Raw genomic sequence first — 26,672 nt, 5'->3', positions numbered from 1 at the left:
CACACCAGCCTCTCTGTAGTGGTAGGTATAACATTTGCTGCCTTCTGGTCTGATAAAAAAATATTATTATTTTCATAATAGCTAACATGTATCTTCGTGTCTATGTTACTTGATTTCCAAATTCCGTTGGAAATCTTGTCTGAAAACAAGCTAGTCTTAGAAGCTTGTCCCTGCCATTTCTGGGAGATGCCTTTCTGCAGAATGAACTGATGCAGGTAAACTGTGCAGGTTCTTTCCAACATGTATTTCTTAAAAATACTTTCTGTTCTGAGGTCTGCAAACTAACTAGATATCTTGTAGACTATTTCTAACATTTAAACTTTAAAATTCCTATTTGTTTTTATATATTTAACTGCTTTTTCTTCAAGTATTATTTAATCTTCCTTGTTCTTATTTGACATTTTATCTCTGTAGGTTAGGCCCCTCTTTAGCAGTGTTGTTAAAATCAGAGTTCTGATTGCTGAAGGATTTTTCTTCTTGAGTAATCTCTTTTTTCTTGCTAGCTAATAGTGTCTCTTGCTATTCTGCTTGATTTTTATTTAAAGGTGTGTTTATTTTTTCACTAGTTTCCATGCCAACTCTCATGGCTTTTAATTGTCTTATTTTTATTCCAAGGAGTTTTTTTAGTAGCTGCACAACCTTCTCAAAAGCCTCTTAATAGAAAGTCATATTGTTCATGGCCTTCCTTTTAAGTTCTTCACAGTAAGTGCTGGTGGCTGGAGGCTGGATGCTGACTGACAGCTCAGATACCAAGGAAGTGCTGGATTCTGACACAAACCAGGGCAAAGCATCGCCCACAACATGCAGCAGCAACATCTCTGAAAAATGTTTGATGGGCTTCAATTTCTCAACATCAAACAGGATTGCAATAACCAGTAGGTAGTGAAAATCACCAACATCTAAAAGATTCCCAATGTCACCAGAGCTGTGTAATTATCTCATTAGATTTCATTACCTCTGATCATATTTTACATTGTCAATTTTAGACAGTTTTCCTGAGTGAGAGGCTCGTGATATGACAGAGAGGGAAAACTTGTGTTTCTTTTCTTGTGGATTTCTGCTCTCAGGAATTTTATCTCATGAGGTGGCACAGACTTGTTCAGAAGTGTTGCTTCTTGCTCATCTCCATTTTAAAGAGAAATTCTGTACAACTGATCAACCTTGTTGTACAAGGTTGTACAACCACCTTGGTTTTGGTAGCCATGGACTATCATTTCTTCAGCATTTAGTTCCATGGTCATGAACTTCCCATTTTCTAACTCAGCTCTACTTTCCACCCTATCTTACAACACACGGAGACATAAATTACTGATACCCTTTGGAAACCTTTTATGTACAAAAACTTCAAGTTTCTTAGTTTTGTCTAGCAGTTATCTGTGCTATCCTAAGTTTAATAAATATTTTATAGTTTGGGTAGTTTATTGTTCCTGTGGCATTTTTAGGAAATGGTATTATCTGTGCATTGCATACTGTTGGTCTTTTTTTCAAACAAGCTGTTATGTTTACATTTAAAGCCTCCCTGTCTGACCCCTCTGTGCATGGAACTGCACCACTTCCTATGTCAAGAAAGTAACTAAAGTAAATTTACATTCAGTAAATAAACTTAATACTTCATTATTAAGGGATTAACAGTAATAACTTCCATGGACAATTGCATCTTTATATATACCTGCTCTTTCACTGATATTTATGATAGCAGAGATCTCCATTTATACATAGAAATATATATATATATTTAATGTTTATCATATACATACATCTACATTTATACATAGATATGCATGCATATATACACCTATATAAAAATGAATTTAGTATTTCATATCCAGAAAGAAAACTGAAGGGGAGAAAAGCTCATGTCAAGTATCTAATTGGGCTTGTTTGGATCAAGGTAACAGACACAAAGGAGCCAGTCAGACACAAAGAGAAAGGGAAATAATGAGGTCAAACTCTTCCTATAAGTCTGCAGGTCTTTCTACATAGCCCCGTGGAGAAATGCAACATGAAAATAACATGACAGAAACAACTAGAGTCCTTTTACTAAGTTTTTCTATTATCTAAAGTTGTGTGCTTTTAAGGGCTTTTTTCTTTATTTAATTTCAGTAGTCTGATTGTTCTTTATTTTTTCATGACCTAATGCAAGAGGGACATTAGTCTGTGCAGTTAAAAAAAAAAGTGCATATAATTCCAGTGTGCACAAACTGAATACAAAGAGCATAAATAGAAAAGCACCTCTGTCATCAGGGACATAAGGATTCAGAAGCACACTATAATGCTGAATAAACAAGGCCAGAGGTTTCACATCTAGTCCAGCTCTTTCCAAAAGCTGTTGCTTTTCAAAGATAAAAAAGAAAGCTAATCTGTGGCCATCATCACAAGTTCTGCAGCAGTTAATGAGTTTAAATTAGATTTAAAAACAAGTCTGGTGCACGTACCCTTTGCTCTCTAGATATTTTTACTCCTATATTTAAGTGACAGAAAACAATAACTGTTTTACTTTAATTTGCAAATATTGTTTCTCAGAATATTTTTTAGGCCTATAAAAGATTTCCAGCATGTTGTGTGAATATCATAATTTACCATTTACTGTATACCAGAATTGCTACTGAATATCTACAACATGATGTTGATACTAGGATGGGACCATCCTATTTTTCATCTGAAGTCTGCAGACAAGGATCAATCAGGTCTTGGATATACCCATTTTTGTTTCTTTTAAACTTACTGTGTACATCTCAAAGATGGACTGAGATAAACAGATATTAATGATATCTCTTTTCTTCTCCTGAAAGAGTTAATCATGTTTATGGATTTTTGTTTGGTAGTATAACTCTGAAAGTAAAAACTTCTTTCTGTTTATGTTAGAGGAGGCCCTTTGAAGAACTACATGGGGAACATCCTCATCTGTAACAACTTTATCAGACTTATCTTTGTTGAGGGTTCTTTCATCTTCCTTTGTGGAACATTCAGTCCTGAGTGTTCCTCATAAAGGAATAAATGTCTCCTGCTTTCAGTATGTATTGTATTGACCTGCTTGTACTTCTTAGAGAGTTACTTCAGATTTGTTTGTTACACTTTAACTAATTTATAACAGTAAGTTTTGTGTGATGGGTACAGTAATAGCAACATTATAGTGTGTTTTTATGCTGTCCTGAAAGAGTGAGATAAAATAGGTATGTACCTGTAATAGACAAATGGAATTTTATTCATGGATTCCTGATACCCAGTAAAAACTGAGCTTGTTTTCAATGTGGATTAGGTTTGTGGAGTAGTTACTTACTTGATGGTCTGAAAAGTTCTCATTGGATTCTACAGGGAATATCATCAGGATATTATACTACACATAGACTAGATTTAAGGCTTAGAGAGAAGCCTTAATTAGTTTTAAGATCCCACATGACTTTACTTTAGGATTAGAGGTCTGAGTGCTCCTGTATTTTTTGATAACTGTTATTTACATCAGCTCACACAGAGCCGCATGCACAGCTCAGAAGACCCAGATAAGAAGTTGCCAGGAACTGCTCCTCCAGCATGTGTCCTCTTTTTTATACCCACTAATCCTTCACCAGCTTTTTACACATGCACCTTTTGCACCTTTCTTCCCTCACAATGGTGACTCTCTCCCCCTGACACTTGCATTTTCATTTTCCCTCCTTCATTTTTCTTTTTTAAAGCAATTCTTTTCCTGTCTTTTCCCCACAACCCCTGCATTGTCTTCTCATCTCAGGAGGACAAAGAATCAAGTTGTTTCCTTACCTGGTTCATTTTTGTCATCTGTTTTTCTGGCTGTCCACAAGAGGAAGAAAGGGAGCTGCTGGTTTGGTAATTGCTGTCCACTGGAACCAGTAAGGCACAGTCTGCTGACAACTGGAGCCAGTAACAGTCAGCCTGGAGAGGAAACAAGCTCTAGTGGTTGGTGCCAGCATGGAAGCTATTGCTTTTAGTTTGCACACACATTTTAAATAAACTGCTCTTCACAGCAGCCAAGGACTCCTATCCCCTTGCTAAACCCCACATGGGGGATACCTTCCTTCTTAGCACTGAGCAGCTTCTTAGGCCACAAATGACCTTTGGGTGCCTTGGGTGTGAAGCATTTCTGGATGCTTCACATAAGAATTCTTTCTTTGAAGAAAGAATTGATCTTTGAGAAGATGCTGCTCCAGTCACTGAACTGCTGGTCCCAGCACACTGGTTGAGCAGTGCCCCCCAGATTTGATGGGTAACACTGACCATTCTTGCACACACAAAGAGAAAGCCTGCAGCTTGCTAGCAGAGCAAATAAACAGGGAAGGATCCCAATTACACTTGTGGCTTCTTGTAGGTCATTTACCTTTTGCCTCAGCTGAGAGAAAAAACAATCACATGCAAACCTTTCTAGCCCTTTTATAGGTAACCTTGTTCTTCACACAGGAAACTGAATGCTGTACACATTCAGTTAGATTACTACATATAAATTTTAATTTTATCTTTGTGTTCTGGTTTCCTGTTGGAGCTGACCTCTTCTTTTCCCAAGCCATTCTTGGGAATCAGCCTTCTGCACAGAGCTCATGTGAATTTTCAGGGTTTTCCAGGAATCACCTGAACATTTCCTAACTCAGAAGATCACAGCTCAGGGCAGGCTGGCATGAAGGCTTCACCATCTGATAAAAATCCTACGAAAACATGACATCAGGACAGCAACAGAAAAGTTTTCTGAGAGTTGAGTTCAACATTTCTATATATTAGAACTGTTACAACTTCTTTAAATAATTTCATGTTCAGTCTGAATTTTCTGTATTCTTGTGTTTTTCTTCAGAATTTCACACTCAGGGCAGTGGGAAACCAACACTATCTGGCTTTTTATGCTCTGTGATACAACAACAACAGCTAGTTCTGTGCTTGCTGAGAACATACATGAAAGAGACCAGCAAAACTTTATGGCCTTTTTGTACAACTGTGAAATAAATAAAAGTATTGTGTTTTAGTTATGAGTGCTGCTGTAATATAATATTCCCTTTAAAAACAAGAAACATTTAATTTCATTCTCTATCACATGAATTTAATTAGCAATTAAATAGTACAGATGTGAATACACAGTGATGAACCAATCTGTGGAATTTGAAATAAATGTCAGCTGGAGTTTGTAATACATTATGTGGGCTTAGTTCTGCATAATTCCATTAGGAACAATAGGGTGGAGAGCCTTATCCTAAATTATAAATAAATAAATACACAAACAAAACAATGTTTATTTCCATACAGACTTCTCAAAACCACTTGTGGAAACATCATGTCTAACAATATTCCCTGAAGAGAGGCATTCAACACAGGCAGCGAAGTGACATTTGCTTTGTTAGATAACAGAATTGCACCACCTGGCTGTGTGCACCTGACCCTCAAAGGGTCCTGCAGGAACTGACAAGGGCTGGTAAGAGCTGCTGCTGATCTTAACTTCTTATGCCATATTTCTTCTTCACTGAGCCTTCCAGTGCAGCAGCTTTTCAGCTCTCCACTCTGAAGTAGCAAAGGATGGATTCTAGGGTCACTGCAATCCTAAATAACAAACCCCAAAACAGAAATACAAAGGGCAAATGTTTTCTGCTCTTTATTCACTTTATGAATACTGCATACATAGTAGGAAAAAACCTCAAACAAATGGTTATAATATCACTCTGTAATTCTTGAGTCCCTGCTGGAAAATGCCAGGAAGGGTGTTTTTTGTTGATTTTTTAAAAGGATCTATAGTAGCCCATGTTACAGATCTTTCTTGCTTGCAAATAAAGAAGTGTAGATAAAGATTCTCATCTTACAGCTCAAGTTAAAAAAAAAAAAAAAAAAAAGAAAGCCAAGTGAAGGAACAAATGCCTTTTCATGACTTTTAGTATTCAGTTCCACAACTGGTTTATATAGTCAGGGCTTCATTCCTGAGACCACATGAATGGAGCTCACCATCAGATTTGATGGCAAATACAATTTAATGGGAAATACAAAGCTGCTGTGAAAATAAGAAAACTATTTACTTTGTACAATGAACAAAGCCAAAGTTGTTCTACCAGTTGCACAGGCAATGAAGCATTTGCAGTATGAATTTATACCCATGGAGTCCTTTGACTAGGGGAACTGTTTGCATGTGTTACCAAACAACAGGAGTTACAAGATACTCCAATCTAGTTCTTATTTAGTACAGAACCACGAATTCAGAAATCTGGGTTTTATGCTGTCATTGAAAGCCAAAAAAAACTTTTCTGAGTTTTGGTACAAACACTTTTTTTTCCCAGTTTTCTAGAGTATACCTAGACCCTCTTGCTCTCTTGCTTGATGCTTTAAAGCTTTGCTTTTAAGGCAGTCTTAACTGTATGACCTAAGTAGCCTGCATAGAATTGTTTAATATAATGCTCCACCTTTATCCTTATTTATTGTGATGCCTTTTCAAGTCTTACTTTGTTAAAATGTAATAGTAATGAAAGCTGTAGGTATTTCAATTTACCTAAGGGTAATAGTAATACTGTTTTTCATCCTAGGGAATGATTTCCTTATCCATAGCAGGAGTTCTAGGTGCTACTGGGCAGCTGCTGGCATAAATTCAGTTACTGTTTGTTGCACTGCCTTTGTGAGAGCCACAGGCAGTTCAGGAGACTGCTCAATGCATGACCCTTAGAAGGAGCTCACCTGAAGAAATAAGTTTGCTGTTCTGATTACATTGCTCTGCTGTAAGAAGAAACTCGTAAACAACAGAACTGAGGAGTGGGGCAGATGTGACTGACAAACAAGGAGGTGCCAGTACAGGGGCACCAGTGTCCTTGGCCAGTCGAGACAGTGAAGGGGACAGACATGACCTACCTTCCTCAGGATTTCTTGCTGAGAAACTGGTGACATTTACCTGCAGTGGGCTATTCTGAAACATAGATAACCTAAGGGATCAGGAAAAAATACACAATCAGGATGAAATATTCCAATTACTGAAAAGCAAGTTTGACATTTAGAATATTCAAATTCCAATTGTTTACATGTTCTTAGCAATCTGGGAAAAGTTCTGCTATGAAAAGAATGCAACTAGGTCAGTTCAGTGGATGGTACAGATAATATGGAAGTAAACTGTGGTGCTGCAGTGACTTTTAGCAGTAATTCAAAGTTCTGTTTTCAAAACTGTACATAACCTGGCTTCATTCATTTCTAAGTATTTTCCCTATACTTGCAATGCTAGTCTACCTGATAGTGCAGTGTTTTATTATGCATCTGGAAATCACATATATTTTAAAGAACTGTAAAACAAAAAACAAACACAATCACTCAGAAAGTTGTTTGTTTTAAGGGTTTGTTTCTTTCAGGGTTGCAATTTTACTAAAAGGAAGGACTGCTTTAATTCCATGTGTACAGAGACATTGTCTCCAATGACACTTAACAAATACAGCCTAATAAATTTAAAGACCCAAATATCAGTGGAAGCTAATCTTACAATAGAGACCTGCACTTTACTACTGAAATTTTCATTTAACTAATTTGCTTTAAAAAAAATTGGTCCACATACAAAATAAAATGGGTGAAAGCAATTCTAAGCTGAGCAAACACTGTCCTTTTTATTCAGTTCCAGTTGTAGTGGTCTCTTGGTGGTAAATCATAATGGGATCTCTCATCCTCTTCAGGTCCATAGTCTAGTGGCAGACCATAATTGTAATCAACTGTTACAACTGGTAATCTTTTATTTTGTTCCATGCTTCTGGTAGTTTCTCCCTGAAAATGCTTTCTTTCATAGTCTACTGAACTATCTTCTTGGTGTATGGATGAAGATGGGTGCATTGTTCGTGAAGAGTATGGTGCAAATCTGTTTTTCCCTCTATGAAATTCCTCTGAGGGATGCACTCTCCTATTGTCTTCAGGACAATGTGGTCGATTACTGCAAGAACAAATATGAACAGTGAAATTCATAGAAATAAAGCAGTTGATTTATTGCTGAGGGCCACCACTAGAAATGAACTGTGTCTAACACTGAAAGAACAATTCAAACCCTCATTCTCATTTTTAACCCCTGAAATTAAAATCCTCTCTGTGGATATTGCAAACTTGTTTGTATTAACTTTCCAATTCTAGTGATTAAAATTAAAGCTCTTTACAGTAAGTAATTCTACTAGATGAAGTTTTGTTTCAAGTGCTGTTTACAATTAAAATTACTGGTTTACTGAGAATATCTTTACTTAGGGGACTTTTTTTCCTAAGTTTGTGTTTTCATTTTTGTGTACAATATGTAACAATAGCTCTCTAGTACATAGCCTCAACAGGCAATAATGTATTTTGGAAAATATTTTAATTATTAATTTTTCTGCAATAGAAGACTCACTCTCCTATAAAATACACATGGAATGCTCTAAAAATGCAGATACTGTATATATATATTTATATTTCAATTCTCTTTACTCTAAATACCTTCCTTGCTTGGTAAAGTAAGTGGTGTATAAAGCCAATTCAAAATAATCTTTAAAATTTTAAAATCTTCTCCCTTACTGAACCATAGATTCACTCAGACTGGAAAGGATCTCTAGAAGCAGCCAGGGTCACTCAAACTAAGTCTCATTAGATGAGTTTGTACAGGGGCTATGTCCATTCTTAAAGGATGTGGGACAATGGCTCTGGGCAACCCAGTTCAGTGCCTGCCCCTCCTGCACAGTAAAACTCCTCAGCTCACTGTACACAGCACTTGAGTTAAATATAGCATCTGTCCTTTGCTCTTCTGCTCACTGACACACCATTTTCATATTATGTACTTCATTAGCTTGAACTGTGCTTGCCATGTCAATGATTATGTCAGAGATCCACACAATAATAACACTCAAAACTCAGTATCAATGGAAAAATTAGTGCTCAGATCCAATGGGTTAAACTGCATTTAAGCAAAAATATTAACACAGATTTTTACACTGTGCAGTTAATTTGTATTTCTGAGCTGGAAACAGGGGGAGTAATACTACCAAGGTAAGTCAGAAAACAATGTAGGATGTCTGACACTTACCTGTAATTTCTGTTAAAGTCATCATTATCAGACCCGTAATCTCTGTGAAGTGAAGGAGACGAGGAGAAATGAGGTTCTGGTACATTTTCATGGGAAGGAAAGGACTGATTTCTGCAAATAACCAAAAGAATTGCATGTTAAGAAGACAGTTGTAAGATTTGGGGAAAAATACACATCAAATGAAATAAAATATTTCTTCTTTTAAAATAGATTACTTAATAAAAATTGAAATAACTGTATTAATTTAATACCTCAAAATCATATGCTTCACTGTAATAACCTTCTCTGTTTTAGCTGTACAATGAAACAAATTTAACTAGTCTAATGAATCTGAAACACATTCTGCAATATTAAAAGTATTTTGAAATATGTCAGAACCCTATAGGTTTATTAGTAAGTGATGTATGTATCTGTGAGAATATAATGCAAGTTCTGAAGCAGATTTCTAACAAATTATTAACTCATGGGATAAACAAAGGCAAATCAAACTTCCTTGTAGCACTCCTGTTTATCTGTGTTTGGCTGAAGGCATAAATAAAATTTCATATCCTCTTTTGCCCAAAGGACTTCTTTTTAAGCATAAGTTTCTGTACAAAACAAAGTGGGACAAGAGTTTTGTTTCAAGCTGACGAAAAGGCAAAGGAAACACAAATTTTAAAGACGCACAACCTTCTAATCAAGGAAACACTGGCTTTTGAAGCTGCAACACTCCAGCTTGTATCAAACCCTAAGTCAAGTAAGTCAAAACAAGAAAAGTTAATGAACTGATCATTTATATAGAAAAAGGATGATTGATTTTTTAAAAAATTATTTTAAAAATTACTTCATTTAAGTTAAAACTGCTGAGGTTTACACTTTTATTCTCCATTTCTGTTCGTACAGCTCAAGGATGCTTTACCTGTCTGAACACCATTCACGTGGCAAGTCATTGTGGCCTGGATGATCATGAAAAGGTCTTGGCCTTTGTCCGTGCCCTTTATTACCATAATCAAAATCTTTTGATTGAGTCTGTTCCTGTAAGCCATCATAAGGCTGAGGGTCATGAAAAGGTCTGCACCTTTGTCCAGGACCTTTATTATCATAATCTTTCAGCTGCATCTCTGTTTTTAAGTCATTACGAGGCTGGTGATCATTGAAAGGTCTCGACCTCTGCCCACGACCCCTCTTAACAAATTCAAAATCTCCCAATTGCATCTGTGACTGCAAGCCATCATGTGACTCGTAGTCATGGAAGGATCTTAGTCTTTGGCCAGGACCTCTACTGGCAGAATCCAATTCTTTTAACTGCATTTGAGTCTGAAATTCATCATGAGATTGGTGGTCACGGAACAGTTTTCGCCTCTGGCCACGGCCCCTGCCACCGAAATCAAAATCCTTTGACTGCCTGTCTTCCTGGAAATCATTAGGAGATGGATGGTCAGAAAAGGATCTCTGCCTCTGCTCCCGTCCTCTGTTGAAGTCAAAAGACTGCCTGTCTGCTTGCAAATCATCATGGAACTGGTGCCCATGAAAAGGTCTCAAACTCTGTCCATGTCCCTTGCTGCTGAAGTCCAGGTCCTTCAGCTGCGTGTCTTCTTGATAATCATCATAAAACTGGTGATCAGTAAAGGCTCTTTGTTCTGGTCCCCTGTTGTAGTCCCAATTTCTCATCTGCACTGATGCTCTTAATTCATCCTGAGTTTGATGGTCATGAAATGGCCTTCGTCTTTGGCCAGGCCCCTTATTAACGAAGTCAAAATCTCGCAGCTGCATCTGTCCTTGCAAATCATTGTGAGAGTGGTCATCATAAATTCTTAATCTTTTCCCAGGCCTGTTAAGAAGCATTGAATATCATACTTAAAAGTGCTACAAGTCATTAATGAAAACAATTCATTTTTAACCAAGAATTTATATGGAAGACCTTAATCAAATATTAAGGTATCAAAATTATTAATAATCCAAACTGTATGTAAGATTATAAAACCTTCAGTGTTAAAGCAGAAGCTGTGACAAACATTCAGTTTTAACTCTACAGTACTTGTTAAACAGGCAAAACCAGTGATTCAAAATTAATTAAAAATAACTGCAGATTATTGTAGAACAATGAAGAATGACAGGCTAAGTAAAACTGCATTTTCCTAAGTGAACTAATTACTTACAGACTTCTAATAGCATACATTCCCTTTCTTACCCGTATCTTGTTGCTGTTTTGTCAAATTCTGTAAATACATTTTACATGGACAGGCTATATTAATAAAATCTCTTTCGAGTATCTATGGTATTTTCAATAAGAAACAATTCTTTTGTGGTTTTTTGTCTTTTTTTTTTGTTTGGTTGGTTGGTTTTGGTTGGTTGTTTTTTTGTTTTGTTTTGAATTCCATTTTTCAGCCCATTACCCGTGAAAATCTTCATTTGGGAACCGCTCTACAGATCCTTCCATTGCATGTGGTGGTGGGATAATATCTTCATCTGCATCCCATACATCCATTCCAAGGTTACTAAGGGGGAAAAAAAAATCTCACATAAGCTTCCTTTTTAAAGCGTACTACTGACAGAGAAAAAACCCACTCCCATAAAATTCTTCATTCTGAATGACAGAAATTTTATGTTAAGTAAAATCTCCAGATACCTCTGAAAATATTAATCTTGTAAATTTATTTTAAAAATCTGACATGACTCCAACTGAATCTTGCACAGACTATGAAACAACAATAAGAGCAAAACAAAGGACCTTCAATTAATTGGAAAAGAAGCAAATCACTCAGGTAATAATTTTAAAATTCATTTACTGCTACAAGGCATCATTGGCACAAATACTTTAAGAAGACATTAAAAGTTGGCTGCTCTTAGGAGACGATGATAAACATAATGTTCTGAAACACCAGAAATACAACTACTGTGAAAAGAGGGGACAAGAACAATGTTCCACTTTCCTATATTTTTTATTCTTAAAACTGTTCTACTTTTTTTTTTTTGTAATATCTTGTTCTACAGTGCCAACAACAGCAGACTGATCACAGAGCTTACAAAGACACCTTTGCAGTGGCTCCTTTCAGCTTCTGAGAGAATACAGACTCAGTACATCATACACTTGTCACAGTATGATAAAAGCACAACAATGTTCAGTAGTAGCTGTCAGATTAAAAACAATCTTTCAAACCATATACACTGGAAAGATGAACAAAGTACACTGCACTTCATGTTATTCATCTGACAATACACAAAAAACATCTATGTGTAGTTTCATATTAGAGGTTTAGGAGAGGAGTAAGTTTGGCTTAGGACTGGAAATGAACTGTTAAAAATGCCAGGAGACATACTGGAAGATCTTCAGCACACAACTAAAAGCTTTTGCTCACCTTCGCATGGGCTGCGTCCTGAGATCAGTGAGATACACAAGGCCATCCATACGGTGACCTCTGGCATCACCAAAAGCTAGAGAAAAGAAAAAAATACAGTCTCATGAAATGTGGTCAAACTGAGCCACAAAAATGTGAAAGGCAAGTTTCTGTTCCACATGAGATGCTGAATTGAAATAATTCTTACTTGGTATTAAATATTTCAGCAAGCTGGCTTCATTGCAGCATTTCTTAAAAAGACCCCTGAAACTAGTAGTGGTAACAAACTATGAGTGAAAACTCTTTAAAGTAAAAATAAAAAATTTAAGCAGCTAAAACATTCTCCCCCTATGCTGTCAATCTGCTATTGCTCAAGTCCTGCCTGGAATAGAATCAACAGTTGGCTATAAAATCTTCTATATAAGTCAGCACATGCAATTGCTGAAAAGATACTAAAATAGAATTGTTGTATTTGTGAGTTTTTAGTAATTGTGAAGTACAACCTGACATGTGCCTTAGTTCAAAATATATACCTACCCTGAATTGCTGCCTCTGGATCCCAGCCTTCAACATCTATAAGATACCTGAAGAAAAGCATGACTATGTTATTGTCCCAAAGGGAATAGAGAGCAATATAAGGATGCTACTTTATGTGAAGAATAATTTCTGCTTTCATACAGCCTTACCTACATATAAGATAGCCAGTTCTATTAATTCCGTTAGTACAGTGCACACCAATGAGCTTCTCTGTCAAAAAAGGAAAGAGTCTTTAATAGTCCAGAAAGCAAAATAGAAAGCTAGCACAACTTTTTTTTTTTACAAAAAAAAAAAAACCCAAACCTCTGCTTTTCTAGCAAAGTAATAATAAATAATGCTTGCTATTTACAAATTCTACTGTCATGCCTGTAAAACAAGAGACCCGTCCAGACAAGACACATGTCCTCTCCATGCTGGATCTCTAGCAGCTGTTAGCTCACTACTTCCAAACCTGTGATGGCTGAGATTCACTCTGCAGAATGTAGAAAAAAAGACACTGATGGCAGGTAAAGCACCTAACCTCAGCCATTGCAGGAACAGGAGAAAAAGAATAAAATACAGGTTTGAAAGCAAATCTCAACAAGCAAATGTAGAACTGAGGAACTTAGCTTACACATAATGCACCTGAAAGTATGAAAAGCTTAGGAGCAAAATACATGGAGGAAAAAAGGATCAGTAATCTCTACAGAAATATTTTAAAAAAAGATTATTGGCCAAAGGCTAAAAAGCAGAATAACTTACTATTGCCAGAGTGTTTCAAATGAGAGAAACAGGGAAACTCTAATACAGTCATGCAAGGCACTGGTAAAACCCCATCCACACTATTTACATTCATATTGAAATGTAATGAAAAACAAACAAGTTTAAAAAAAATATATATAGAAAGGGCTACTATGTTGGTCATAAAAGAAGGAAGCTTGTCTTAGTCTGTAAAACCAAATCTGAGATACTGAATGTAATAGTGGGGACAGAGAACAACAATAAAGGGCAAAGCTGGTAGAAGAATAAATGCATAACTGATTAAGTTTTAGGCTAGATTTTTGAAGAAAAATGATCATCATCAGAAGAACAGAGTTTTGGCAGAGACAGTAGTGACAGATGGTCTTTGAAACAGGACATTGATAAACTTTTGAATGACATAAAATATAACTGAGAGAAAATGTGCTTGCCACAGATCACGACAGTCTAATTGCCACAGAAGCTCATTCCAAGTTGATGTCCTAACTAAAAAAGAACCACCTTCTTAAAAAGTATTTGTAAAAGGAATTCTGAGATATTTTAGGGATTATCTAAAACAGAGGCCAAATTACAAGGAGGAAAGTTCTCTCAAGTCAGAAGTTACATAAGCTCTGCCAAAATGCCCTTACAAGCTATAACTGCATGTCAACATCCAGTAACAAATCAAGAATTGCTTCTCTCAAGATCAGATTCAGATACACACTATTCTTTATCACACAAAAATGCACTAGATCCAAACCAAAAGAAAACTAATAATCACCAGCTAATTTCCTTAAGCCAAAAAAGAGCAAAGGAAGAACTAACTTCCTGAGCAAGGACAAAGGCTTTTTCTTATATTTTCCATCTTCCCAGTAGTTCTAATTCAGGCTCTTATGTCTGAAATTAAGGTCAGAACTTTTTCACAAAACAACTGATCAGCTACAGGAAGGCCCTGGTTATGCTTTGCAGTAAAAACTGTATGCACTTGGGCAGTTAATATCTCTGCTTTCTCAAAGAGAATGCCAAAGGAACCACAGCAAACATCACAAAAAGGCGTGAAAGAATGGTCCACCATTATTGGATTAACAAACAGGTAAAATCTGCCTGATCTGCTCACTACCAAAAGGAGTGGGAAGCTTAAAGCTACAAACACACTGTGGCAAAACACACACTGAATTATTTTCACAAAAAGCACCTTATCTAATCTCGGCCAAGAACTGTCCTGTAGCACAGACACTGAAACAGCAGCACAGCCACACTGTGGGAACACCGACACGGGGTCTGTAATCAGATTTTCAAGCACTGCTCAGATCTGAGGGCAATGATGGACTCCTAAGGCACAGAACACTACATCAGACTCAATGGACTGAAGGTGCTCACACAGATGTGCCCAGTGCCATCAGAGAGCCAGGGCTACTTCAAACACCCACCAAGGGCTGGCAGCTCCAACACTCACTCAGCTGATGGTGAACAATTGGGTCACACAGAGGAAGGCCTTGCTGCAGTTACTTTGACACAGAACACAAATGTAACACTATGAGGAAGCACAATTAAGTTACCAGTCATTTTTGAAAAAAACATGTTTTGATTGAAAAAAAAGATACACAGAGGTTTGCATAATGGATCTTATCATGATAATGAAGTGGAAAGTGCTGCAAAAAGCCCAAGCCCGAGTTCCCTGGTGTCATACATTTTATTGAATATTGAAACTAGTAAATGACATGGTTAGTACTGAAATAAAATTTTGGTGAGTTTGTTTACAGAACAGGATGCTGATATTTACCATTTCCTGCATTTTCCCAAAGGAATTTTCTGACCCACTTTTTGAACTGTAGGATAGTGGCATTATCAGGGACTTCCAGTCCAACAGTGTAAAGTTTTTTATACTGCACACTTTTAGGTAAATCCTAACAGAAAAAAAAAAAAAAAGAAAAAAGCAATGGTAAAAAATACTGAAGTCTTGCAACAATGAGAAACCTTAAGCAGTATCCAACATAATGACAATGTAAACCAGTTGTTCAAATCCTGAATAGGAACTGAAAACAATCTTGACACAATTTTATAGAAATAAACTCTCAGAAACTACCACTAACATTTCTACATTAAAGACCATGTCAGACAAGGAACAGTTTCCACATAAGATTTATTTAACCCTGCTAATAAGGCTGCACATTAACCAAGGGAGTAGTGAGTGGTTTCTTGGCATTCCATTCTAACCCATTTTTCAATTATTAGCAGTATTTGTCCCTCCTACCCACAACCATGTACACACTCACAAATTCACTCCCTTAATGCCTAGAGCCCATGTGCATACAAAGATTTGCATTCTGATATAACAATGTCATTTATTCTCCTTTTCAACAGGAGGCTGATTAATCACAATTGTTTGAATCATCCAGGCAAAACTTTTAAATTGATAAAGTAGTTTAAAAATGTACACCTTCTTAAGTGGATTTCACTGAGGATGAGTAAAAAGAACCACCTAGGAATAAATGAGAATATCTTCAGGACACAGGATACAACGCTTCTGCACTTTTTGTGCAGTGCCTGGCACTGAAATCTTCATCCATTACTGAGTTACCATAATCCTAATCAGCCATAAATGCAACTAGCTGGGAGAATGAGCTATTCCCTCTGTGATAAAACATTTATTTTCTATTGGAGACATAAAAGTAGTTGTCTATCCCAATTCCAGGTAAGAAAATGTATAAACACTTTAAAACAAAAGTTGCAGAAACTATTTTACATTTTTGTTAGGCTTTTGTTACCTTAACTTCATAGTATCGTGTGGTGTATGTTAAATCAATAATTAATCCAAGCTCCACATTTAGGGCTTTCATTGCAGCAATTAAGTCTTTTGGTGTAAATTTCTGGGTTGGGGTAAGCCTCTGGTTAATTGCCTAAAAAGAAAATGGAAAAGAAACATATTCTTTTTACATTCTAATAGTAAGACATTTGTAATATTCAGCTGTTTTAATTAGTACTAGGAAACATCAATATTTAAAAGAGAGTGTTTAATTATCAGAACCACATCCATGTATTATACAGGTAAGAGGAACCAAAAAGAAAGCAAAAATGTATGTATTCCTATTTAGATGAAAATGCAAGGCAATGTGAGCATTTCTGCTTGTACAGTGTAACAAACATTATTAAAATTAGCTATAACTTGACAGACACAAAAATTCTGGAAACTGCAGCATGTATATATTGATTTTTATATAACTAAACACACCAAAAAGCAAAGCACTACAATCTACTTCCCCCAAATTTTGTCCTGCACAGTTAACTCAAAACTAGAAGTGCATTTCATATAAAACATAAGAAATTGTGATACAAGAGTTCATTTCTAAAGGTTTAACTTTCTTCCCACAAATGTTGTGCAGACATTTTTATCCCTCCTTCATCTCTTGACAGAGTGTACTTGCATATCATTTAGCACTGGGGAATATTAAGCAAGACCAAATATCGTGACTAAGAAAGCTGTGTGTTGGTGGATAATGAATAATTCATTTCATTTGACAAACAGTGAGAAAAATGTTTACTCACCCTATTGTAGCTGTGGTTTTTGAAATGTGTTCTTCACTTTAGGTATGAAAATGGCTCATATACTCAAGACTGGATTTTCTCTGAACAGTGCACTTGTCCATTGTGAGAGCCTTTTGACACAGGCTCAGCCAGAACCAATAAAGACAGTGGCAAAAGATGCAGCAGCCTCAACCACCTGTCAGTTCCTTTGTCAACAAGAAATTCAAGCAGACTGGACTCAGAACTATTGGAAAGGAAGGCAGCCACAGACCACATACTTCTTAGAACCACAGATGCTATAGGGTAACTAACCATTCCTTGTTTTGACTGCACAGATTCCAATGTAAAATGCTAGCAAGAACTTGAGTCTGGAAATAGAGACAGGAAACTGAAGTAAAGAATAAACAGCAGGGCAGTCATATCAAAGCTGGTATGTGATTAGGAAGCTTGAGCTGAAAGGAGGAGGAGGATAGAAAGGAAGTAATAAAGTATTCAGTCCTATGTATTTCAGACAGTGCATTGCTGAAAAAAGTGGATGTTGTAGAAATTTAAACAAAATGAATATGAGTCAGTTATGTCACTGCTACTCAGCAGTGACTCTTAGTCTAATCTGAAACTGAATTTAACAACTTTGAGGTGACAAAGGTGAATCTGCAAAAGGTCTATGGTAGAATATTAAAGAATTTTTACTACATGACATGACAGAAACTGAGGAGGAATGTAATTTACAAAAATAAGGTATCTCCAAACATACTGATTGAGTAGACAGTTATATGTGTTATGAAACACTATGTTTCGAAAGGCTCTGGAATTTTCTGAAAAACTCTTGCTGACTATTCAGTCGTTTAGGTGCTTAATAGAGCTTTGAGAATGTGAGAAATCCGAACCAATTCTAAAAATCCTCCTAATGGCACGGGAAAGAACTTGCCCAATTCTTACTACACTACAATGTTACTGTTAGCATTAGAATGGTGATGTGAAAGGAAAGACAGAAAATCCTTCCAAGTAAACACATGATCTTTACTGACAGCACATCTTCTAAGATGACAACCCTGTATCTTCAAATACTGAAAATATGTTGTCTCCCTTTGGAAGAAATCACCAATCAAGTTCCTAATACACAGCAAAGAAGCAAACTGCTGCATATTTAAGAGGTCTGTTCCACCAATTTAATAAATAATAGGACTTCCAACAAACTACAACCAATCAGGTCTTCAGCATCTTCAGACAGATTTACTGACCACCTCTGCAAAGCCAGTCACACTTTTTATGTGTGTTCTGCCATAAACTCTGTGGCCTTCAAGCACAGTCTCTGGCAGACTTGTCATTTCTCTGTCTTGCATAGTTGAAACTGAACAAGCTGAAGGGACAGAAATGTTACAGATTTTGCATCCCTGGGTACCAGACTTTATGTCTGGCCAAGACAGCTTCCCAGAACAGAGATCTACGCCCCAGTGAGATCAGTAGGACAGGAAATGAGTAACAGGCTGATGTGGAGTGCTCCTTGTGACAAGAGTAAAGAAGCCAATTATAACTCTACTGGATTTTATATTCACAGCTTGATTTGCTGACTGGCAGTCTTGGTGGAAAATCACACAACTGCTGTACAATCCATCCACATCTTGGAGAACATGACATGTTAAGTATGAGATCCTTGGTGTCCAAGGAACCAAACCATCATCCTAAAGCTGTAAAGGCAGCTGCAGGAAGCAAATCCTGCATTTCACTTCAGTCATTCCTAATAAAACTGAACTGAACGGTGACTGAAAACATAATGGGTAGTAATATACCCAAAGAACCAAAATTTTTGTGTATGGATACTAGAGAGCAATCTGAAGACAAAAGCTTGGACAGAACACTTCCCTTTAACTGCTAGAGTTATGTCAGACCACTGTACTTTAAAAGTGCTTGGAAACATTTATTTTCTCTGTATCTAAAGCAAGGACTTGTAGAAGTCAATTTATGCTGCACTTGTCCTATTTGCCCTTCTGTAAAAATTAACACTAATTTGCCCTATGCCTCCAAAAAGGCCTAGGCACTAAAGAACTGAACAGTCTCTACAACACAACCTCCACATATTGTAGAAACAAAGAATTTAAAGATTTAACTCAGTGTATTTAATAGCTTAGGATGGCACTTCAAGCTAGTAAGACTCTAAAGGCAATACTAATAAAAGTACTTCATAAACTAATTAATTAGTAAAATAGGAGAAATCTAGGAAGACTTCTTTTTTTAGCTATAATACATTCCCACCAGATTCACTGAAGCTTTTTGCTTATGAAATTGCCAATTTGGATCTATAGTTTTACAAGTTCTTCAGTGGCTGGTATCCTTCAATGAGTGCTTAATTTCCATAAAATTATACTTTGGCTTACATTGCCTAGACTGTTATTCATATCATAAACTCTTCCATATGATTTTCTTAAAGCAGCCATGAAAAGATATTTAATAAGATTATGAATTCAGGCACTTAATAGTGATCAAATGAAGCAGGCTGATTGATTTAGAAGCTTGATTATTTTTAAAAGATAAATAAAAAGAGTAACATCAGAAATAAAGAAAGATAATAAAAAAAAATAGAATATTCTTTTTAAAAGCCAGATGGTTGAAAGGCTTAAATCTGAATAAATTACTTTTTAAAAAACTTTCTTGAAATTTGCATGTATAGTCATGCTATTTTTTATTGCTTTTGCAGTTTATCTAATACAGCCAATTTGCAGTTACTTTTATACATACCCCTTTTAAAGGTACTTTGAATGCAATAAATCTCGTTCCTGGAATAGGCTGTCCAACTGGTGTCAAACTCCGCCATCTGGAAGGAAAGAAATATTGAAATATTACATTTTAAAGATTTTCAAGTTGCATGATTCAACAGAGGACACCCGCAGCACAAAGCACATAAAAATTGCTGCTATCATAAAGTATAATTAGGTCCCCAGATTTGCAATAATTCCATGAAGCAGTTTCAAAGTATCATCAGGACGCTTGAAAAGAGTCTTTTTCCTTCCTTCTTCTTCAACTTCCCGGAAATTCCTCTCCTCAAAATGGCAGAATAACATATACAAACACGTAGCACCAATATAAGGCAAAGCAGATGTGTAAAGTTCAACAGGTAAAAATGTTTGTTGTAGTTGGTGGGCATTTTTCAACCTGATTGAATCAAACACCTTAAAAAAGTTGCCATAGGCACACATCAATCATTTAATTGACAATGAAATGCAAAGTTTACTTTCATTAACAATACAGATAATCAGTATTTTCCAAAAATGTTTCCTTTTTAATATGCTTCTTTTTCAAAGAAACACTCTTGATTGAACTTTCTCTCACCATTTTGAAAAATTGCGAGACTATTCCATCACAACAAAACCTATCACAAATCACCAATAAGAAGACTTGTTACAACACTCAAAACACCTGTAATTCCAAAACCACAAAGAGCTGGTATGCACAAGTTCTGCACTGTGCTGAAAAAGCTCTCCATATATAATATTTCAGAGATTTCAATTTTTAAAAAAGGATGAAAAGCATTATCTGAAGAGAAAAACAAGTTAATCAGCAGATCAATTTTACCTTCAAAGAGGTTTACTTTCTAAACTCAGAACTATTATTTCTTCTTCTGCAAGTGCAAGTTGTCTCTATAACCTAACAAGGTGCAGCTGGATGACTTAAAATCTACACAGACTTTTTGCATTTTTGGCTAATGTCTCAACTATTAAAATACAAAACATTTCCACGAGATTCTTTAACGCTGTTGTCCGCTCCCTTGCAATTTTCTGAAATAATGCTTAAATTAATCTCTCTCTTTCAAGAGAGCATCCAACAGCTTCTAGATTCCTTTCTGATGTTCATAAAGCTACAACATTTAATGAAATAAACAAAGTATTTAATTTTAAAATATTCTAACCACTGACTACTTTGCTTTGTTCACAAATCCTGTATTGGACCATAAAAACTAGAAGCTGGCTGGAAAAATTCTCAATGAAATATCTGTAATTATGTTTGTCATGTTATATAAATAACAACATCACCATTCAGAGATGCTTGGAAGTGACAAAGGAAACACAAAGCAGGGTGACTGAAGTGTATTTGACATTAACAAACCACATAACAATCTCCTACAGCCATGTCTTCAGCACTAACTTCTCTCTGTAACCTTCATCGTGAGGCAAAGAACAGATGAAGGCTCACAGTGCAGACACACAAGTGCTCAGTTTAATGGACAACAAATGAAGTGACACAGGAGTAATCACAACTCCTCAGCAAAGCTGCTGCAAACAGCTGCTCTGTAGAAGACAGACACAAGGAGAGAAAGTGTAAGGGCAAGCTAGAGATGAGATCACTGAGAGCTGTTTCAAATAAAACCTTTTACTAAATTCTAATTTTTTTGCAGGATAAGTCCTCTTAAGTGAATTTTTAAGTTTGTAAACTCTGGAGTCTGGTAGCTTTATGCTTGCTGTGAAGTATGAAAACAAATCTGAGACTGTTCCATTTACTCCTATTTAAGAGATGTAAATTGTACATTAATCAATTTCAATCAGAAATTCAGTGCTGTTTTAACCTGCTTTCTCTTGGAAATCTATGAGTGGAAATAAACCATAATTATTACAGATAGGAGCATTTAAAAGTCAAAAACAAAGTATCAAAAAGGGCTTTAAAATCTTATTTTCTTTCATTAACAATGTAAAAAAGGCTTTGTAAAAATTCTGAACTTTTTTTCATATTAGGGGATTTACAGAACAATACCCCAGGATTAGCCAATTTGTTGTCAGACCTTAATAAACTTGGGGTTTTATTCTCTTGTATTTAAAGCCATTTCAATCCTCCCAGAAAAAAAAAATCTGCACAATCAGCAAGAAACTCAAAAGCTGCTGACAGCTCTATGGTAGAAAATGAGCAGAAAGCACTTTTCATCAAAAACATAAAGGGTATGTGTTCCATGTTATCTTTAAAATGGTATTTAAAAAGGAAATTTCAGCACACTGCTGCAGAATTAAAAATAAAACCAGCAGATTGAAATGAACCAAAGATTAGCTACGGAAATAAATTCACATTTGTTCTGTTCTCAACAAAGGAACATGGTTGGGAATTAAAAGTGGCCTGGCCTAAAGAACGTCAAACTCTTACAGGGTAAGTACAGATAAAGGCAGAATGATCCAAGGTGATCATCTGCACATGGTCACATAAACAGCAATTACAGGAGCAAAGCCTTAACTTTGCATTTTAGCAGTGTGAGTGAGACTTGTGACACGTGATTTGTGTCCTGCTTGAACTGAGTGGCAGCAAGAAGGGCAGGAGTCAGAGCTGTTATCACAAGAGCCGGCACCATCACCATCCCTGTACCAGGGACTAAGAGCCACAGAGGCTTGAGTGGAAACCAGGCTGGGCATGAAGAAACTGATTATGGATTACATCCAGCTGCATATTTTATCTGCTTTGGTTTTAAATAATATAGCCAGATGTGGAACAAATGTTTTTCTCATAATTTATTTTAACATTGTTAAGGTCATATGGAAGCTTTAAATTCCAGTAAAATGTTCTGGTTTAGAACTGATTCATTGTAAGATTTACTTTTACAACTACTGTCACCTCTAGCAAGACCATTTAGAAAATACTACTTGGAACCTCTTTTCCCTTTTTTTGGCCACTGATACTGCATGATATACATGCAACCTGATTTTCCAATTGACTTCCACACCTCTATAGACACCAGATTCAAAACTGATGATAGGAAATACTTTCACAAATAAAATATCATCCTTCTCTCCCACTCACTGTTGAACATGCACAATCCATTATGCCACAGTATTTAATATTCCTGTCTAAATGAAAATGCTGATGCTTTAAGTCTGGACAGAAAAAACTCAGTTAAAGAAGTATATTTATAGTGGATTGGCAAAAATAATTCAGCTTTGCCCTTCTAACAAAAAGACCCCACTCAGTATTTTTTATACTATTCAAGGGAAACTTGCCAGAAGGTGACATTTCTGCAGATGCTCTTCAAAATTGGAGTTTATGTAATTATACACACAGCAGGATTTTGGATGCTGAAGCACAAATTAGTATAAATTTGTAAAAACATCATAGTATTTTGTGACTTGTTAGGCAGCTTGGACTGTCTGATTCTTCACTAAAACATTAGAGTATACAACTACTGAAGGTTAAAACCATTTCAGACACTGTGAAGAACCAGAACTTGACTCCATGTGCAAACTGCAGTGCAAGGAATCACTTGAACCCCTCTTCTACACTGATGTCTCATTTTGCTACAAAATTAGTGCCAGCACTATTTTGTAGGTTTAAGGCTGCAGTGGGCACCACACCACAGCTCTGCTCCAAGACATTAGTGTTAAAAAAATATATAATTTCCTTTATCATAGAATGGCTTGGGTTGGAAGAAGCCTTAAACATCATCTAGTTCCAACTCTCCTGTCACAGGAAGGGACACCTCCACTAGACCAGGTTGCTCAAAGACACATCCAACCAGCATTGAAAACACTTGCAGGGAAGGGCACACAGAACTTCTCTGGGCAACCCATTCCTGTGCATCACCATCTTTATAGTGAAAAATTTCTTCCTTACATCTGATGTAAGCCTCTTCATCTTTAAAGTCATTACCCCTTGTCCTAAAAAAAGGTTCACCATTTCTTGTTTAGTTGCACTATTTCTACTTACCACCTTAACTGAAACCCCCAATTCATTGTATTGCTTGAATTAGCATAATGAGGTCTGGATTAAAAGTGTTAAAAATTGAGGCACTAAGAGGAAGACAAAAGATGCCAGTATTCAGTGTCACTCTCCTTATCTCTTGCAGAGGCATTAAAGCAAAAGAGTTAGAGTATTGCTATTACAAGATGGAGACTGAGGTTGTGCTTCCAGTCTGCACTTGTCCTTATGCTCCAGGGGACCACAATCCCACTTCTGCCAACCCCTATTTGTGGGGCCAGTAAATTGCATATGCAGGATGACCTAGACTCAAACTAGTCTCCTTAAGTCCCTTCCAGGGCTCACTTCTAGGTCTTCCTGACTTACTGAACTGACAGTGAAGAACAACATGCTGTGCTAGCACAAGGGTGACATCCACATCCTGCTGCATGAGACTGAGGGGCTGACAAGGCCTTCAACTTCATTACTGCCAAGCCCCTGTTACTGTGGATGTCCAGCTTCATTTCTTAGCAGTATAAAAACTATCTGGAGAAGTTGAAAGCACTTCAGTATCAGGCACTTTGTCAAAAGGTGATACTAAATTTATAACCAAATATTTGACAGTAGCTGTTTCTCTCCCTGAAAGGTATTAGTTTCCAATCGTAGAAATCAAAAGTACAGTCCACAGATTCTTCCATACTTAAGAAATCCGTGTAACCTCACAGCTCCTCCAGTTCAAATGCGAGGGGGGGGATAAGAAAGGAGAAACGAGCACTTGATTCTCAAAGTTTTAGTAAAAATTTTCAAGGATGAAGAAAGCAAGGACAACTAATTGTTTTCCAATTTCTGAATCGCTGCTTAAAAACTAAACCAAATTAGCTCACATCTAACATGTAACTGAAATTTCATAGAAATTTTCAGAGAAACACGTTTTAACAGCTTTTTTGAAGGTTTATTCTAATTTTAATCCTTGAGCTTGTCAGCCATGCAAACTCTTCCGCTTCTTTATTTTTTAAATTCTGTTCATCTTTTGTTTCTATTTACTGGTTTTTGGCCCAACAAATATTACAGGAGCACGTTTTCTGTATCTTATTGCTCCTCCTAAGAATGCTCTTAATAAACCTACTTAATACTCCCCCTGAAACCAGCATAATGTAATTCTTTCCTCAAATAATGTATAAACTGCAAGTTATTGCTCCACTACAGTGTGCTGTTATCTCAGCATACCCTCCTATCCAAAAGTTTGTACAGATGCCATCAAGAACACATGGGTTAAAACTCTTAATTTGGACTTCTTTTCTTGTGCTTTATTAGAGCTGAAGAATAGAATTGTATCTGTTTTAATTGACATCATTCTGTGGTCCATATATGCACTCCAATCAAGTCATCACAAGGCCTGTAGAGTGCATTTGGAATAATTTGGGATTATTTTTGCTGATACAACATTTCTGTCGTACTCTTGTTAGAAACAAAACCACGAGATGTTTCTGGATCTGAATTCACAAAAATATTCCTTGATCTTGTGCATGCAACCACCTGCTCCCATCTTATCAACTCTTCGGCCATTCCTAGTAGCAAACACGAGTAGCCAGGAGTATGGACTACTCTCCCATTTCCCAAGTAAACATACCCTTGGGGGTAAAAAGATTAGGAAGAAGGACTGTGTGCGGCCGGTGAAGGAGAAGTGTTTACAGACAGGCTGGAGCATTATACTCACCTGGGGAATGAATGGCTGGGCTGCTCCTGTCTTGGAGAAGATACCTACCTTAACCTGTCTGTCTGTAGGTGGTGAAGACGCTTGAGGCAAGAAAGCGCCTGGGGCAGTCAGTGCCCCTCTCTGTGAGATGCCCGCTCCTGCCTCTTGCTTAGTGTGAGGGATACTTACCCATCAGGGATAGTGTTCTTCTTTACCATGCTGAAAGCAGGAGCAGGCAGAGCAGGAGGCAGCGGTGAAAGTGGGCACTGCAGCAAAGGAGAGAGAACCGCGCGGTTAACACGGTGCTAATCTCTTTCTCCATCAGCGGGCCTTTGTATAGGGCTGAGTCTCAAGTAAAACAAACCAAGCAGCCAGCTGGGGCTTGAAGCCGTCCTGAACAAGTTCTGCACCTTGCAAGCTAGCCTACTTCTCCACTGCTACTGCGCGACAAGAGGGAAAGACAACTCACCTCTCCTCTCCAGGTGATCACAAGAAAGAGAGAGGAGAGGCGGCAGGTTTCTCTGTAACTCTGGCAGCAGCGCTGCAGGCACGAAGATCTTCCCGGCAGTCCCCCACTCTGCGGCTCGGAGCCGTCTATTCCGCCCTTGCGCTCCCAGTTAGAACCCGTCTCAAGGAGAAGAACCTCCAGGTAGCTGCAAGAAGCGAGGCCGGCACCTCAGCAATGGAAGGACCATCACCTGCTCCCCCCTAACCTACAGCGGTCCGGCCCCGCTGGACGCCGGGCGCCCGCCGACCTTGGGGGGCCCGGGCTGGGAGGGGGGCGAGGGGAGCGGCCCCCATGGCCCCGCTGCACGGATGATGCTGATGAGGCTGCCCCTCACAGCCGCATGTCCCCGGGGCAGGACCGGCTGCGGGGCCGGCCCAGGGCTCGAGAGCGGCTGAGCTCGGGGCAGGGACAAACAAGAGACCGGGGCGGGGGAAGTCGCGGCCCGGCTGCGGGGGCGGGCAGGCGGCTGTGGAGGGAGGCGGGCGGGCTGTGAGGGGAAGGGCGCGGGCTGCACACGGTGACGGGGAAGAGCCCGTGCGGCGGCGGGGCGGGGCGGAGAGGAGCGGGGCTGCGGGCGGCCCGTACCCGGACAGGATTTCCCTGGCGGAGGAAGGAAAGGCTGGTGCGACACAGAACCTTCCCGAAAGGGCCTCGACTGCGCCTGCGCGGCGGCGGCGGGGCGGGGCGGGGAGCGCGGGGAGCGCGGCCAATGGGGCGAGGGGCGGTGGCGGCTCCGCGCGTGCGCGG

At 37.8% G+C, this 26,672-nt stretch overlaps 1 protein-coding gene across 4 annotated transcripts; it reads right to left on the bottom strand.

Moving 5' to 3' along the window:
* Positions 1 to 7,276: 7,276 nt before the first annotated feature.
* On the bottom strand, positions 7,277 to 26,591 carry LOC135449326 (uncharacterized). Of its 4 annotated transcripts, none has more exons than XM_064716198.1 (13): positions 26,511 to 26,585; positions 25,887 to 26,070; positions 25,607 to 25,683; positions 19,816 to 19,891; positions 16,323 to 16,454; positions 15,338 to 15,461; positions 12,987 to 13,047; positions 12,838 to 12,884; positions 12,322 to 12,397; positions 11,359 to 11,460; positions 9,882 to 10,793; positions 8,984 to 9,094; positions 7,277 to 7,873 (listed from the first exon to the last, which is right to left on the bottom strand). In XM_064716198.1, the coding sequence occupies exons 3-13, from the start codon at positions 25,633 to 25,635 to the stop codon at positions 7,561 to 7,563; spliced, it is 1,983 nt and encodes a 660-aa protein (XP_064572268.1). In that variant the 5' UTR covers positions 25,636 to 25,683; positions 25,887 to 26,070; positions 26,511 to 26,585; the 3' UTR covers positions 7,277 to 7,560. The 4 variants fall into 4 exon arrangements, with proteins under 4 accessions (XP_064572268.1, XP_064572269.1, XP_064572272.1 ...); XM_064716199.1 differs by lacking the exon at positions 26,511 to 26,585 and adding an exon at positions 26,173 to 26,500; XM_064716202.1 differs by lacking the exon at positions 25,607 to 25,683 and having other exon boundaries at positions 26,511 to 26,591.
* Positions 26,592 to 26,672: the final 81 nt, after the last annotated feature.

The sequence above is a fragment of the Zonotrichia leucophrys genome, chromosome 6 (assembly GCF_028769735.1).
Source record: "Zonotrichia leucophrys gambelii isolate GWCS_2022_RI chromosome 6, RI_Zleu_2.0, whole genome shotgun sequence".
Lineage (NCBI taxonomy): Eukaryota > Metazoa > Chordata > Aves > Passeriformes > Passerellidae > Zonotrichia > Zonotrichia leucophrys.
Note: the sequence above shows the minus strand (reverse complement) of the source record. Positions and strands in the feature narration are given on the sequence as shown.